The sequence below is a fragment of the Delphinus delphis genome, chromosome 6, assembly GCF_949987515.2.
Source record: "Delphinus delphis chromosome 6, mDelDel1.2, whole genome shotgun sequence".
NCBI classification, from domain to species: domain Eukaryota; kingdom Metazoa; phylum Chordata; class Mammalia; order Artiodactyla; family Delphinidae; genus Delphinus; species Delphinus delphis.
The window spans coordinates 50,301,137-50,318,689 of NC_082688.1; the positions used below are offsets into that span (position 1 = coordinate 50,301,137).

General features: G+C 40.6%; 1 protein-coding gene across 3 annotated transcripts in view; it reads right to left on the reverse strand.

Annotated features, from left to right (window-relative positions):
* PIP5K1B (phosphatidylinositol-4-phosphate 5-kinase type 1 beta) overlaps positions 1-17,553 on the reverse strand; it is a 326,824-nt gene that overhangs the window by 99,200 nt on the left and 210,071 nt on the right. For all 3 annotated transcript variants that reach the window (XM_060014654.2, XM_060014652.2, XM_060014653.2), the window contains exons 8-11: positions 5,053-5,264; positions 3,643-3,726; positions 3,471-3,519; positions 532-616 (exon numbers count right to left, since the gene is read on the reverse strand). In XM_060014654.2, the coding sequence (XP_059870637.1) occupies positions 532-616; positions 3,471-3,519; positions 3,643-3,726; positions 5,053-5,264 (430 nt within the window). The remainder of the gene's footprint in view (positions 1-531; positions 617-3,470; positions 3,520-3,642; positions 3,727-5,052; positions 5,265-17,553) is intronic.

The window sequence follows — 17,553 nt, forward strand, 5'->3', positions numbered from 1 at the left end:
TCTTTATTGATTCATTCCATTGTGATCGGAAAAGACACTTTGCGTGATTTCAATCTTTTAAAATCTATTGAAATGTGTTTTGAGGACTAACATATGGTCTATTCTGGAGAACACTCCATGAGAATAACTACTGTTAACATTTTTATATATCCCACTAGAATTTTGTTGTGCATTTAGGTATGCAGACCAATAACTATATATATGTGAATGAAGCTAGCTATAAGGACTAAATGTACCTTTAATACATCATTTTTTATTTGTTGCATATTATTCCATTATTTAACTGTATCATAACATATTTAACCAATATATTATAGGGTTGGATTTTAGGCACTTTATAATTTTTTCCAGCACAAAATTAGACTTTAATGATTACAGCATCAATACCTGGCTAGGATACTTAACCATAGTTACTAAGTGATTACCACTTTTGGGAGATAAATAGTCCCAACTCTTCCAATAAAAATCTTACAAAGTGAAGTCAGCCAGTAAGTGCTAAAGGTAAAAAAAAGAAATTCATAAAAATCTTACCTTGAATTTTCTTGAAAACTCTGGAATTCATAAACTTTAGAAATCTGTCTGCATAAAAGCTTGGTCTATGAACCGAAACAGTGTCCTGAAAAGACAAATCAGGTACCAGAGGTTTACCTCTCAGTTTGTTTCAAGCTAGAGGAAAGCTCTATGCAGTTGGCTCTCTGTTAGCCAATGTCCTTAACCAGAAGGTGGGGATGTTGGGAGCCACAAAAGAGTGATGCCCATGTGCTGTGTGCCCAGGAGCTGGGTTGGGGCAGGAAGCACAAGGCTCAATCTGAGCAGAGGTTCCAGATACTCATGGTGAAACAGAGCATTAAGAGGGGCAGGGGTGAGATAGCAAAGACTCTGCTTCATAAACCCAAACAGCCGATCCTTGTTCCACTGTGTGCCATGAGGGGCTTTTAAATTCCATTTTTTAACATGGAAGCCAGTGCCTCAAGTGTCATCTGGAATAAAGACATATCACTTTCAGTCAGGAACAAAAACTGGGGACATAAAGGAGCAAAACAGCCCTAAACTAAGAGTGAGATAGAGGGCAAAAAAAAAAGTTTGCTGGTTTCACTTCCCAATAATAAGGTATGTAGACACCGGGAAGACTCCTAGGAGACAAGGCTGACTGATGACCCCTGTTATGTTCAATTTATCTACTAATTAGATAGAGTTGAATTGAATTAAATTGTTAATTCTCTCATGCTTGGTAGGAGTCTTAAGGACTGAGGGGGCATTTTATTACAAGTCCAGGAAAGAAGATGGATGAAGGAGCTAATTCTATATGTTTATTCAGTAGTCATTTATTTACTATCCAAGATACACATTCCTAAAAATAGTAAATTTGCTTATTTAGTGCTCCATTTTGATTTCAGGTTCATGGCGTCCAACAGGGAAACTTCTAAAAATTTACGTTTAGATACTATAAAGTGTCTGTGATGGGTTTAGAAGAAAAAACACACACTGGACCAGAATCCAGAGACCCGGTTCTGGTGTTAGCTCTAATTTTAAAAAGCTGTGTGGTTCTGGGTAAAGACACTATCTCAGTGCCTCAGTCTTTTCATCTGTGAAACTGGGTGTTACAATGAGGCATAAGGTAATTCTGTAATGATTGAGTTACGAAGGACACAGTATGGAGAAACCCTCTTTGCCAAGTTAAAATGGTCCCCTAGACTATCAGTGATGCTGCAGATGTGGTGGAAAATTTCCCACTGGTTTGACATGCACTCTCCCCAGTATTCAGTCAGCTCCTGTTGGAAGTGGACACAAATTCACAAGTACCATCATTTAAAAATATGTACGATGCAAGATGATTAAGATTCTTGCTTTCCAAGAGAAGTTAGATTGTGATTCTCCTTGGTATGAAGAAGCAGTGTTTAAAGAAGAGGCACTTTTGTAAAAAGACAAAAATAAGTCTTAATTATTGCTTATAATTATACAAATATATAATCAGCACAGAGATGCTGATTATATATTTGTGTAATTAAAAAAAGACACCAAAAAACAGAAGATATATCTTATTTAGACAAAAGTAGGGGCTCCTTAGAAGCATCTGACCAATAGAGGACTAGGCCATTCAGAGCACAAATCTCATTTGGTAACAGGGGATTGAAATTGTGTCAATAAACAGAAGGAGAATGAAACAGAGGGTGTTTACTCTCTTTCCCTTCCATGTTCAAGGCATTAATGTAGTTGCTACTTTTCTCAGCTAGAAGGAAAAAAAATTAACCTACCATCTTGGCCTTTTCATAAAAAGAATCTTTGATTTGAGTAACAAGCCTAAGTTTGATTCTCAGAAACAAACTTGTGAACCTGTTGTTTAAAAGTGCATTCTGTCGAAGGTCATTCCTTAGCCTGTGGACAAAATGCAGATCTTTCATGCTGAAACGTTATTCCCAGTCTTCCACAGAACTGAAAAAGTGGGTGTTCTTTTCCAAAAAAGGAGAAGAATAGCATCTATAATTTATCTTTGCTTCAAAGGAAAGCATCTGCTAACATCTTAAAAAAATGTGTGAGCAAATCTTTGACCAATATATTCTCTGGAAGTGTCACTTTGAGTTATTAACTGAGGGAGGCTGAGGCCATAAATGTTCTGTCAACAGCAGGAAGTTCGAATTTAACATCTAGATAGGAAGTCTCGTGTGTGTGTGTGTGTGTGTGTGTGTGTGTGTGTGTGCGTGCGCGTGCATGTGCGTGTACAGAGAGAGAGAGAGACAGAGGCTGCTCTTAGATAACCGATGGTTTTCTTCAGTCATGCCACTTCTGGGTCCAAAAGACATCCTCATGTCAGTCAGCCTTTGTCATGTATAAATCCAACACAACCGAAAAAGTTTTCCCTTCCTATGTCCTTATTATGTTAGGCATCATGTTGAACACTAAGGGGCATTATTTAATTTAACCCTCACATCAGCCTATGAGGCAGGTACGAGGTACTATTACTAGGCTTCTGCTACAAATGGGAAACCAGGCTAAGAGATGACAAGCAAGCAATGTGTCTGGGACACATGGCTAGTAAAGTGGTTTGAACGTAGAGTTCAAGCCCAGGGCTGTTTACCATCAAAGTAGGGTTCAAATCCCTCTGAAGCTTGGTCTTGGGACAACTTGAGTTCAAGTGCCCTACTGGTCTTCCCAGTGTCTTTGAAAAGTCTCCTCCTTTTTCTCACCATCTCATAATTGGGCCCTGCAGATTGCACATAAAAACGAGACCTCATTTTGTTTTTCTGGCCTCTACCTAGTCACCGGCTGGATGGCCTCTATTTGAAGAGCTATTCACATTTATGTTGTCTTTGTTCTTAGATTTGAACCAATCTGCTAGCCTGAGACTCTGAGTTTATAAAGATCTTTGTTTCCTTTCCTCTTCAAGTGACATGGCTTCCTAGACATACTTTGAAGTCTCTGAGAAATCAGAAAAATATACAGTTTAATAAGGAGCATGATAAATCACTTACCCCATCATAAACAAGAGCTTTCCAGGAATGTTCCAACTTTTTCATTAACCTAAACATAAATGGACAGAAAAATAAAAATAAGAAGATAAAATCACTCCCATTTGGTGAATTTTCAGAACCTTTCATTCATTTATTGTGAAATAATAAAAGACTACTTCCCCAAATTTCTTACCTATATGATTGCAGAATATCAATAATGCCCATAAATAAAAGTAGCTTTTCTCCCTTATGGCTTTTAGCTGGAATGCCTCCCATTCTGTGAATAGAGCAAAAGAGAAAAAATTTATATGAATAGGAAGTTAAAAATCATTTCTAATAAACAGACTGTAAATGAAAATGGGTAGTCTCTAAGAATCCTGGACTCTCTCTCCCTTCATCTTTTTTTTTTTTTTTTTGCTTCAGCTAAAGTCTTCCTGGGAATCCAGAATGATGTACCTCCCCTGAAGGAGAATAACACCATAGCTGTCAATTCTGAAGAGCTGGATGGGAAGAATTCACTTAAAAAATCATTCCTACTTTAAAACCAAGAGCAAGAATTTTAAAGTATTTCAAAATACTGCTCATCAAAAATGCAAAACTTTTATATACTTACCATGAGATTTTTAAATAAAATATAGAACAGCACAAAGAAAAAGTATATAAAGAATCCATTCCTAGGATGCAAAGATAAACACTATCAACATTTGGTACATCTTTCCTCTGTGTGTGTATATTTATTAATACACAAAAGCTATTATTTAATTTATCATGTTTTATAACCTGAATTTTTCACTTGCTAAATGATGAACATTTCTTCATATTCAGTGCTAATGTGCTTTTAATGGCTGTATAGTACTTCACTATACTGATACAGAATAATTTGTTTAATGAGTTATTGGACATTTAGATGGATTTATAGGAAGGATTAAAAAAATCTTTAATGTGTATGAATTTCCTTCATAAAAGTGAAATGTGCCTGTGATTTAGTCATTGTTGGAGAAATGATTTCTTTCTTTCAGTCTCCTTGCTCAGCTAAGTACACACACGTGACACAACCAAAGAAAATTACTGAAATGGTTGACTGTAATTGTTTCTGTTAGTCAATGTGCACTTTTTATACATGCAAACTAATCCTGCAGTTACTATCACATCTCGTTGAAGCAAGAGATCACATCTGCCAGGGTATAGGACTAGGACAACAGAATCCTCTAACGCACATAAAAAGCTCTGAATTGCGGACATAACTTCTGGCATGTATTTGCTTAAATACATGTTTATTCAAATTCAAAGAATATTCACCCTGTTTGTGGTGGATGTTTTGAATATGTAGTAAATAGAGATAAAAACATTTTTAGCCATTGTTAAAAAATGGAGCCATTTGAAAAAAGAAACCATGTGGGTGAAAGAATGGCAATAACTCGAAAAACTGCCACTCATCTAGTTATCCGTGGATGAAAGGAAATAAGGCTGGCTTAATCCACTTTAGCACCAGGTAGGAATCTATTCCTAAAGAGCCACCATGAAGGGAACATGCTTGCATTTAATTACCCAATGACGTTGGCTGCCACAATCAAGGAAATGTGTGGGCAGGCGCTGCACTTACGTGTCCGGGTTCTCTGTGATGATCCCGTCTCCTGATTTCCCTGGACCCTGGATGGATTCCATGGCTGTTGAGTAGAGGACCTTTTGCATCCCAGACCGCTTAGCATCAGGCACATTTTGTGAAATTTCCTCTTCTTTCTCTTTGAGGGAATGGTCCAAGATGTGGATTCCCAGCAAAAGGCTATAGTCCATGATCTTGAAGCTTTCCAGCACCTGAGTAAGGAAAAGAACAAGGAGGCCCGTCACTCAAATGGCTTGTAGATCTCATCTGTGCAGAATCAGAGAGATATGCAGACATGCAGCTCTTGCTTGCCTCCCAGAGGGTGGCTGAGAGAGGAAAAATCAAAATAAAAACATTTGAGGTTATGATTAGGTCATGTGCAGTAAGGATTATCACCATGGCTCCGAGATGATATTTTTATGTAAATATAGAATAAGCACATCTTTCCTCAGCACTCCATGAATGTTTCACCAGCAGCGTTTATTGAACACTTTCCATGTGCCAGGTGCTAAACGGTTCATTCGGATTCAATCCTCACAACTCTTTGAGCTAGGTGCTATTATTATCTCTGTATTACAGATGCAAAAAATGAGACACAGAGAGAGAGATAATTTGCTCAATATCACACAGCTCATAACTCACACTGCCGGGATTTGAACCCAGGCAGTCAACTCCAGCATCTTAGGTACTAGAGGAGAGACACCAACAACCAATGGTTTCTACAAGCCTGTATACCCTCCTCAGCACAAAGACTCAGCTGGAATGGGCTTCTGTCTGAAATCTGTTCTCATAAACTTTCATCTTCCTAGAGTTTAGTGGTCTCCTTTTCAAAGCTTGACTTTCAAAGTTATCATTCGGTTCCCTGCAGCGAGTCTTTCCTAAATGTATCGTCTCAACAAAGAACAGGACTCACTGTTTAATTATCCACTCAGCAAACAGTGGGAAAGAGAAGGAATTGAAAGTAGCTGGATGCAGCCAAAGGAGATAGCAATGCTCTGACAGGAAAACGACGGAGACACGGTCGAGATGCGAGACAGGCCATCAACATGGCTTCCGAGTGTGGGTAAGTCTTTGACACTCAGGACCCTTCAAGTGAGGAAGAGTGTTCAGGAGGGGTTCAGGAAAATGGGGTGTGTTCCTCTATGATAAAGTTCTTTTCCTAATAGTTTGTCTATGATTCTCTTCCTACAACAGGTTTTTTTTTTCTTCTTTTCTTTTTTTTTTTTTAACACCTTGGCATTTTTCACACAAAGTTGCTCAGGAAATCAAAACAGCCCAGAAAGACCAGTTTGCACAGCAGAATAGCTATCTCTGAACCAACAAGATAATCTATCACTGTACCCTAGCTAGGAAATGCCTTTGAAGATCAGAGTCTATAGATAATTGTTTAACCAGGGATTGAATACGTACCCAGAATATCTTACACTTCTCATTCTCCCTCAGCCCAAGTGCTTTTGATCGGGTTATACTTCTGAAAACGGAAATCATAAAAAGCCAACAAGGGCTTCCCTGGTGGTGCAGTGGTTGAGAGTCCGCCTGCCGATGCAGGGGACACGGGTTCGTGCCCCGGTCTGGGAAGATCCCACATGCCGCGGAGCGGCTGGGCCCGTGAGTCATGGCCGCTGAGCCTGCGTGTCTGGAGTCTGTGCTCCGCAACGGGAGAGGCCACAGCAGTGAGAGGCCCGCGTACCGCAAAAAAGAAAGAAAAAAAAAAGCCAACAAAAATATCACTGTACTTCTAGCCTGCTTACTAGTGCCCTTTTGGTGTGTCCCGATTCCTTTAAAGGTTCTGGGCTTGTGGTACCCAGGAGCACAGCTTGGATGTTCAGCAGGAAAAGGTTGGCTGACACAGAAATTCTGGTCAATGGGCTATAAAATAATGGCTTCACGATCTGCCGGAGGGAACAGCCCTATGCTCAATGGGTGAAAGTCACAACCTTGTGCCCTGCACAGCTCAAAGTGCCCATTGGTAAATGTCCCCCCACCCCAAAGCAGTGAACTGGTTTCAAAAGCAAATTCTAATCAGTCCCTGTGACAATATTGTAAATGTTCCTAACAGGCATCTAGAGTAGTGAAACCTGAAAGGCACTCGTGGACTCCATATTTGTTTCATTTTTCTCTGCAAAGCATCCATATAATAGTCCTGCTTGTTAATAAGCTTTCTTTATACAATACTTTTTCTTATAATTTCTTATAATACTTTTTAAATGCATGATTCAACGTGAACTGTTTCATTTGTACTTAGAATCTCCTTTCTTGCCCAAGGACAATCCAAAGAGAACATGTGCATTTTATAAGAAATATGAAGTCAGGCTGTGGTCCAACTTCAACTGGTAGACAAGGCAAGAAATGATTTCATTGCTTTAAGTGGTCAAATATTAGTCTGGGTTTATTTAAAAAACATACAAACCAAAACTTAGAGAACTAAGAAAAAGTTACAAATAAATTTTAAACAGAGATTAGTTTCCTCTATACTCTCTTTGTTTTTTTTTGCGGTACGCGGGCCTCTCCCTGTTGTGGCCTCTCCCGTTGCGGAGCACAGGCTCTGGACGCGCAGGCTCAGCGGCCATGGCTCACGGGCCCAGCCGCTCTGCGGCATGTGGAATCCTCCTGGACCGGGGCACGAACCCGCGTCCCCTAGCATCGGCAGGCGGACTCTCAACCACTGCGCCACCAGGGAAGACCCTTTCCTCTGTACTTTTAAACTGGATTGCCAGCAACCCTGAAGGGGCTTCACTGTCCTCAGGGGGCCAGGCTTCTACTTTCTGAGTGAAAGCCTTAAAAAAAAAAAAAAAAGGATAAATTTTATTCCTATTGTGTGGAAAGTTGACCATGATATTTGGATTTGGGGTTAGGGAAAGTCACCATCCATAAAAAATGTTAAGGAAGAAAATGATAAATATATAGACATATATATATATATATATATATACATTTTTTTTTTTTTTTTTTGCGGTACGCAGGCCTCTCACTGCTGTGGCCTCTCCCATTGCGGAGCACAGGCTCCGGACGTGCAGGCTCAGCGGCCATGGCTCACGGGCCTAGCCGCTCCGCGGCATGTGGGATCTTCCCAGACCGGGGCACGAACCCGTGTCCCCTGCATCGGCAGGCAGAGTCTCAACCACTGCGCCACCAGGGAAGCCCTAGACATATATTTTAAATCAAATTCCCAAACTTGTGTAATGAAAAATTCCGGGAACAGATTTTAGTCACGTGCACTGCAGATCTGCATCAATTACGAACAAAATAGCTCTGTTATTCATATCCTCTCAGATCTTTAATGAAAGGAATCGATACATCTGCCAAATCTTAACACGCGAGCTTTGAGAGGGTGCAACATCCTGCAACGTAACAGACGCCAGTCTAATCAGTCACTCAGGCGCACATTTCCGCCCAGAATGTAAGCCTGACCTCACTGTTGCTGGTGGATCCCGTACCTATGCATTTGCTACGCAAAACACAGTTGCAAGTCAAATACAGGTGCTTTCCCATCTAGCTTGGGCAAGACCTTACTCCAGGAAAGATTCACAGATGTATGTAAAACTGAAAGCAAGCTGAAATACCACAATGCTTTTTATCGTCAGAGCCAGATTATTTTTTCTCTTATTTCTCAAGGACTATTTTTAAGTCAGTAATAATACTGGAATGTGGTATAAAAGTCAATGTTAAAGCAGCTGCTGCAAAATCCTGACGATGTGATCAAAACTATCTTTTTCTGACAGAAACAGACTCACAGACTTAGAGAACAAGCTTAAGGTTACCAGGGCGGAAGGGTAGGGGGGAGGGATAGTTAGGGAGTTTGGGATTGACATGTACACACTGCTATATTTAAAAAGGATAACCAACACGGACCTACCGTGTAGCAGAGGGAACTCTGCTCAATATTATGTAACAACCTAAATAGGAGAAGAATTTGAAAAAGAATAGATACATGTATATGTATAACTGAATCACTTTGCTGTATACCTGAAACTAACACAACATTGTTAATCAACTATACTCCAATACAAAATAAAAAGTTTTAAAAAACCTATCTTTTTCTGAAATAAAGCATATCCTCTAGGCTCTCATGGCTGGCAACGCATCAGGTATGCTCCCATTCACATATGATTTCTGTAGACTTGGTCTACACCTAACGTGGGAGATGTCCTAACTTAGAATGACAGGCACTGCTATCCTCTTTTCACAGCCAAAGGTCATAAAGAGTGGCCAGTTTTTTCCTTTTCCATCTCTGGGCCATAGCCATTAGCCCTCTGCTAGAAGGAGCCAGAATGGCTGCACGGTAGTAAAGACTTTGTGCTCTGGGGCCAGGTGGCCTCGTTGGACTCGTGGCTCCCCCATTGGTTTGTCCTTGAGCAGAGCATGTAACCTTTCTGGGCCTGGCATCCTCATCTGTAAAACAGAAATAACAGGGACACCTGCCTCACAGAGTTAGTATGAAGATTAGTTCAACCACATCAAGTCTTAGGACAGTCACGGCATACAGAAAGCACCCAATAAATACTACTTTTTCTTGTCGTCCTTGTTGTCTTCCACCTGTAGAATCCATCACTGCTGACCACCCCCCACTGGAACCTCCACTCATCCTCAGCTTCTGGGGCCCAGCTTCTCTTGGTTCTTTGCCTTCCTATTCGTTTTTCCCACTTTTTTCTTCTAGGCCCTAAAAATAGTCACCAGAGTTCTCTCTTCAACTCTTCTCTTTTTCTTCTCTTTGGTAGTGATGTTCATTTACTCTTTTTGCTTGGAAAAAACAAGTTGAGGGTCTAGTCTGTGCCAGGCACCCTGGAAGCTGCCAGATCTTCAGGAGTAAGTAAAACAGACAATGACACCATCCTCAAAATTACACAAGCTTGAACCACAGATTGGAATAAGGCCTAGAAGGAAAAATCAGGGTGCTGTGGAGATACCCCACAAAACGGGGACCTACTTTTGACTGAAGGGTATCAATAGTGTAGGTGAGGGTTGATGGTACTTGAATGAGGTGGCAGCAGGGGAGCTCAAGGGAGATGTGGATAGATTTAAGAATCTTTTAGGGGTAGATTCCAACTATTATTGCTCTACAGACAATTCCTGAAATGTTACCTTTAGTCCAAACTCACTCCTAACCTCCAGTCCTGTACATTTCCCATAGCCTTCTGGACGTTTCTAAACTTCTGTACACTTTCCCCCCAAGGCAGTTCTTTCTCACTTTTTCTCTCTTACCTGAAATCATTCTAATGTGGATTTCAGACTCCATGACTCCTTTTCCTTTCATGAAGTTGCCCAGTCCAGCAGCTTCTATAATCAAAATGATTCTCCTTGCTAAAGCTTTGATTTCAACTTCCCTTTTTTCCCTTTCTGATTCATTCCTGACACCTTTACTTGACCAGGTGACATCACACCTCTCCTCAAAGCCTGTAGTCTCTCACCATTGTTCAAGTGACACTGAAGGTCCTTGCTACCGTGGCCCCAGCCAACATCTCTCTGTTATTTCATACCTGTCTAGAGATACCTCCCAGGCTAGTAAACGGAAATCCCTTAATTACCCCAAAATGTGCCCTGAAGAGGTAAGATGAACAGCTCATGCTGTTCATATTTCTTCTAGAAGGTCCTTATTCAAATCACACTGTTTTTTCAAAGTCTATCTCAATTCTTAGCTCCATGAAAACTCTACTCATGATCTGCACGAAATATTAGGAAAACACCTCCTCTCTGAAAACCCAAGCACATTATCAGTGCCCCTCTACGGAATAAAATTTGACCCTCGGTTTATCTATACTTTTCCTACGATGCACATAAGGCTGCTCTGCTCACCAAAGACTTGCTTTACTTTGTGCTCCCTGCTGTACACTCAGATCACAGCAGAAATGTGCAGTTGTTATACTGCTTTCCCTGTGAGCAAGCAAGTGAAAAAATATTCAGCAGCAAAAAATGTATAGCAATACATCTTATATCTCAAATATAAGAACTTAGATTCTCCGCTTCACAATTACAATGCTTGTGAAAAATCTTCAGCACTGAAAGCATTTACTGTGATTCTGTGGTCTGTCGTCAGAAAAAAAGAGAGCTAATAGCCTACAGTATTTTCAAACGTTCCCACACCAGAGGTATTTATACGCACTGTGTCAGGGACAAAAATCAAGCTGTTATTTAGAGACTCTGAATTCACTGTTCAGTAGGCACGCAACTAAATGGCAGATAAAAGGCAAGCTTGTTGGTTATAAACTAGTCTGAGCGTGGAAGCTGGTAAGACCATCACATTTCTTTTTAGGAAGGCTTTGCAGAAGGAGCATGTCACAGGCTGGGTCAACTTCAAAGACCCTTTAACTACCCGAGAGTGCTTGGTGCTGAGTTTAAGGTGGAGGCTCTGTTCTGAAACACATCTTAGGGTTTCCTTAGCATTCCTGTCCTCCGTTTCTCTGCTTTTCCAATCTATAAGGAATGTGAAGTTAAGTTGGCATAAGACTGAGAAAGGAAAATCATCAGATAAGTCCAAAAGACTGTTGAAGAACAGCACCAGAAGATATTAAGAGTGGCAAAAATAATTCAAGTCATCTGTAAGCGATGCTTTATGCAAAGTGGAGAAAGAAGGGTGGTGATTCTAGGAGGAAAAAGATGCTCTTCAATCAGATCTTAGGCAAGGTTTCTAATGACTTCCCATGTCACGGGGGCTCTTATGAAAATTAATCCATTCATTAAATATTTTACTGAGCACCTGTTATGTGCTCAGCACTCTCTTCTTTAGAAATCCTTTCAGCATTCTAGCTAATATGTGATAAAACAAGAACATTGCCATTTTACAACCCCTAATGAATTAACGGATCTAGTCAGTGGTCAGCAATGCCGCTAACATCACAGGAAGAAAGGCATTCTGACACTATGTCCCTCCAGATGCGAGGAGAGAGCACTAAAAATAAAGTCAAACCTAAATCTGACCAAACCTTTAGATCCAACAAGCACTCTACAGGAAAAAAAAAAGGGGGAGAGAGGCACATATTAAAAGAAATTATAGGGATGTAATCAACAAAAGCTGGACAATGGAATAAACAAACCAATTTCTTCAACAAATATCCACAATGAAAAAATAAGTGACCAGGGTGAGGGGTGGGGGGTGGATCCTATTTAAATCCTGAACTAAACTATAAAACAAGGTTTTATGTCTGACACAACCAGAAATTTGGACACTGACGAGTAAGAATTGTTAATTTTGTAAAGGTATCATAAAGAGGTTCTAGTTACTTTTACAAAAAGGAGTCCTTAGTTTTTAGGGACTCTTACTAAAATATATTTGAGCAAAATGATGTGATGTTTGGAATGTGCTTCAAATTCTGTGGGGGGGTTGGAAGTGGGCTGAAACAAGATTGGCTACAAGTTGAAAACTGCTGAAGCTGGGTACAGAGTACATGGGTGTTCATTATAATATTCTGTCCACTTTTGCATAGGTTTGAATTTTTCAAAACGTAAAGTTTAATACACTGCTTTGAAATGCTTAGATGAAATGCATTCATATGCCTGTTTAGAGTTAACTTACCACTACCTCTGCTAATGACAGGCAAGAGATGGCACAGACAAAAATAAAAAATTATTTGGGACCTTAACTAAAATAATTAAAGCAGAAAAGTTGTTATGTTCTACACTCATCTCACCTGATCATTCTTTGATGAAAGATCTAAAGACCAACCAAATTAACAAGATGTGGAGCTGACAGGAAGATGTATCAAGGGCCCTGAGTAATTTTCCAACTGGCCTTGTCTAGTCCTTGAATGAAGAGTAAATGACTGGGCTTCCCTGGTGGCGCAGTGGATAAGAATCTACCTGCCAATGCAGGGGACACAGGTTCGATCCCTGGTCCAGGAAGATCCCACGTGCCGCAGAGCAACTAAGCCCATGCGTCACAACTACTGAGCCTGAACTCTAGAGCCCACGAGCCACAACTACTGAAGCCCACGCACCTAGAGCCCGTGCTCCGCAACAAGAGAAACCACCGCAATGAGAAGCCCACGCACCACAACGAAGACCCAGTGCAGCCAAAAATTAAAAAAATAAAAAAAAAAAGAGTAAATGACTGGCAAAAACATTTGTGTTAATTCGATGATATAACACAATTCAAAACAGTATCCTGAAGATTTTATACAAATAGACATTCCTGGACCCATTGGTTTACGGTAAAATGAATCCAAGGGTCTGCCATTTACCCGCAAAGTAGGCTCCTTGGAGTACAGCTCCAGAATTACTCACATGTGCAAGCCCAGTTAAAGCTAAATGTTGTTTTATAATTTAACTTAATTTCCTCAACACAGCTCAGAGTGTTCTTTGCTAATATAATAAAGAGAAAAAACAGGCTGTGACGAGCCATACAATTTTGACTGGTAAAGCAGACTGAAATAAATATTCAGTCCTTAGCCTAGTGATGGCAATAGTGTGTTTTTCACTGTGTCTAATGTGGTGATTTAGAATTCTGAGCTGTGCTTGATTACCTTGTACAGAGGCTTTTTTTGCTCACTTAAAAAGCTTAAAGTAATAGAAGTATACCTTAGAGGCACCAGAAATAGTCATTTATTATTTTAAAACCTCTATCTATCTATGAAAAGATATATGAATGAATAATATATATATTCATCATCTTCTATATTAGATGGGTTATGGATCTTTTTCTTTAAAGACACTTTGTTTCTACACATAAATATGTCTTAATAAATTATTTGTAAACAGATTTAAAAGTAACACATTAAAATTGTCAAGGACTTCCCATTTTATCTTTTGGTTTGCCTTGCCATGAGTAATTTGCTTCACTGTGGCTTAACTGGTGGGACAGTTGAGAGTCTGGGGCTGTCCAGCTGTCCAGTGAGACTCAGAGGCCACACGTGGCACAAGTTTCCACATCCACTTCAATGTATGAGGTGCAATTCCCGAATCTTCCTCACTGTCTACTACAGTCCACCTGCTGTGGTGAACTGCCTCTCTGGGTAAAGAGGAAAAAAGTCCTCTTCCCTCCCCTCTGCACTTTAATAAACAAAGACAGCAAAGAAGAATGGGGTAATCTGTCCACAATAAATAAGACCTCAGTGGTCTGGCCTTATGGTTTAAACACTAGGCTTCTTTGAGGCGAGGGCCATATCCTATTCATTTTTATCCCTCCCACAGACTTAGCACAGAGCCTTTTGCAGAGCAAGAATTTAAACTATTTGTTGAATGACATGTAATTAATTTGGTAGGAAGGGAAGGTATAATTTGTCAACCAAGATTCCTGTGGTGGTTTGAAGCCAGAAAAATCAAGCCAAACCATGCTCTGAGATCATAAAAGGTTCCACAGGGCAGGAACAGTCTTAAGTCTGGGAAAGTCATCATTTGTACGGAAAAACTTACGATTTACGAAGAACAAGTACCTACCCGTGGGGTAAGTTTTAAGAAGTGACAGAAAACCCAGGTTGTGGGAGCCGTCACTAGAAATGAATTCTTTGGGGTCTTGAGGTATTTTGATTTATTTAAGAAACAATTATATATGTACATGGTCAAAATTAAAGAAAGCATAGGATAGTAGCTCAGTGCCACATCCCACACTGCATGAGGGTGATGTTTTGAGGTGGCAATAGAATATAGTAAGTGGAGGGCCCTGTAGCAATGTTCTAGTCTCTGTATGTCAAGATGTGATCAATACCCTACATTTCCAATGGTGTGTACCTAAAAAGATGGAGCGATAAAAGAGGGTCAGTCTACACCAGTCCTCAGAGGGAGTTCAACTTTGAATAAGAAGACTATTAAAATTGAGACGTGACTATTTAAACCCGAAAAGACTGAAATATTATTAATTGGTAAGTTCAAGACTGGATTTTAGTGAGCAAAAGAGTAGTCATGGAAAATTAAGAGACTCAATTTTCCCTACACCTCTGAGTGGAGAGAATAAATTTGCAACCCGGAATCACTGCTTTCTCTGTTCCTTGAGAATACGGTTGTCGACATATTTTCTGAAATTGCTAATAATCTAGAAAAAGTTGTACAGCTCTTTCATAAAGAGGAATATCAGAGTCTGGCAGAGCTCTATCTCCAGAGAATGTCCATGATCATCCGAAGCCAGATTACCAGGTTCTTGTGAAAACACAGTAAACCATGAGTTGGCATCTAGAATGGTTTGTTTTTGGAACAGCTGAAGTTGACTGAACACGGGCAAAGTTTACAAACGAGGTCTTCATGTGGAGGAATGAAGAGAGGAAGTCAACAATATCGGACTCTAGCCAGGCTCACTCTCAGGCTGGATAAGGATATTTTAAATAAACATTAGGTTTTAACTTCCCTGCCTCCCTAATAGCTACGGACAACTAATATATCCAGTGGACTATGTATCCCTTTTAAAATAGTTTTTTCAAGTATACATGTAGAGAAGTGCACAGATATATCCTTTTGTTTATAAAAAGTTGAAATTTAGGGCTTCCCTGGTGGCGCAGTGGTTAAGAATCTGCCTGCCAACGCAGGGGACACGGGTTCAAGCCCTGGTCCGGGAAGATCCCACACGCTGTGGAGCAAATAAACCCGTGCGCCACAACTACTGAGCCTGAGCTCTAAAGCCCGTGAGCCACAACTACTGAGCCCGCGCTCTAGAGCCTGCAAGCCACAACTACTGAAGCCCGTGAGCCACAACTACTGAAGCCCGCACACCTAGAGCCTGTGCTCCATAACAAGAGAAGCCACCGCGGTGAGAAGCCCACGCACCACAACGAAGAGAAGCCTCAGCTCGCTGCAACTAGAGAAAGCCCGCACACAGCAACGAAGACCCAAAGCAGCCAAAAATAAAAATAAATTTTAAAAAGTTGAAATTTAATATATAAATTCACTAATAACAGATTGTCCTTGGCCATTTCACTCCTTTGAGGGAAGGTAGAAATTCTCCTGTGGAGATTCTCTACCTCACGGTATAGAAGTGCAGAATTTCGAGGAACAGAAGTGAGGAGAGTAGTTATCCTTGCTGGATTGAAATAACTCAATTAAGGTATGTCTTTGAAGGAAGAACAATGGTGATATCAAAGGAACAGTCACTTGCAGGAGAGAGGACGCATATAAAAGTGCTGATAGGGCCAGGGACGAAGAGCTGTGTACGTGAGCCAAAGCCTCTCAGAAGCCAGATGTGCTGAGCTTTTTGGAAAGAACTAGAACCAGTGCGTGGCCCAAGAAGTACCTTGCCTTTCACAAGGCAGTCATGTAGGCCCTCTTCCTCCATAACGTGGGTACTCAGTAAATGGGCACTGTTGAATGAATAAAATAAAGCCCTATAAAAATCAAACAGATTTTTCCCCCTTTAAAAGTGTTTCCACAGGGCATATTTCTGATCCATTTCCTAAACTTTGTAACATTTTCCCAGACCCTGGAAACTCTCAAATACTTCTTAAGTCTCTGGAACTCAGTCTCTTACTAGATTCCAGAATCTCCTAAGCTATGGAGGTTCAACTCCGTTTCGTAAGTTGCTGGGGTCCACCACCTCTCCGTCTCCCATGGGCTTGGTTATTTACAACCCTGCTCTAATTCACAGGGTCATCCGTGTGACAGACTTACACTGGCACCCACAACCGGATCCACTCCAGCCAACCTCACAGCCTTTCCAGACACATCTTCAAAGCCAGGGTTGCTACTGTCATGTCCCCCGCGGCCACTTCCCCTTCCTGCTCTACCTCTTTGCTCTGGTTTCCCAGGATTCCCGCAGGGGAGGAGGATATGGCCATGGGGACATTTCCTTCCCGTTGCTCCCTGCCCTCAGATACTCTGTGAGTCCTCCTATTTGGCACCTACAGTGACCTAACCTCTAGACCCAGGGTCATCTACAAAATCAAAGACAGGTAGGTTCTATTCACACAAAAGCAGGAAACCCTCACATACTATTTTTATTTCATAAAGCCCAAAGACTTTAGCTTCCTTTGACTGGAATTATTGTATATTTATATTTATATGTGACAAATTACTTAAAATGAAAGTTAGCTAGACACATCACCACCTCCACACCTTAGGAAATATGTGAGTTCTCTAATCTTTAGGTATTATTTCTTATGAGAGGAAAAGATAAAGGAGTTTTAAAGGAGTCGAGGAAGATATTTCCAGTCTCCCATTTCCATTCTTTTCGGTAGAAATTTTTATATTGTTCCATTTGGCTTGAAGTGAGCATTAAAAAAACAACTACTGGCTCGATAATCCTTCAATTTCTGGAGTTAATGAGAATTCTCAAAAGCTGCTCACACAGGATTCAACAGCCCACATTGCGTCCCCAGTCTCCCTCTCCACCGGATTGGAAAAACAATCGACTCCACTGTAACCATCACATTTCTCAGAAAGAAGTTTTGCTTTTAAGTAAACAGGATTTCATGTGCACACATGTTGGTAACAGTTGGCAAGTGTCAATGGGCTTGATTATGCTTTTCATTAAACTTTCAAAACTAAATGTTTGGATTACTAATTTTACTTTTTGTTCCCTCAGTCACTTGGCACGATTTTCCTCTCTCCCTCCTTCCTTGAAGTAGGTTGTGAGACTTCATTAACTCT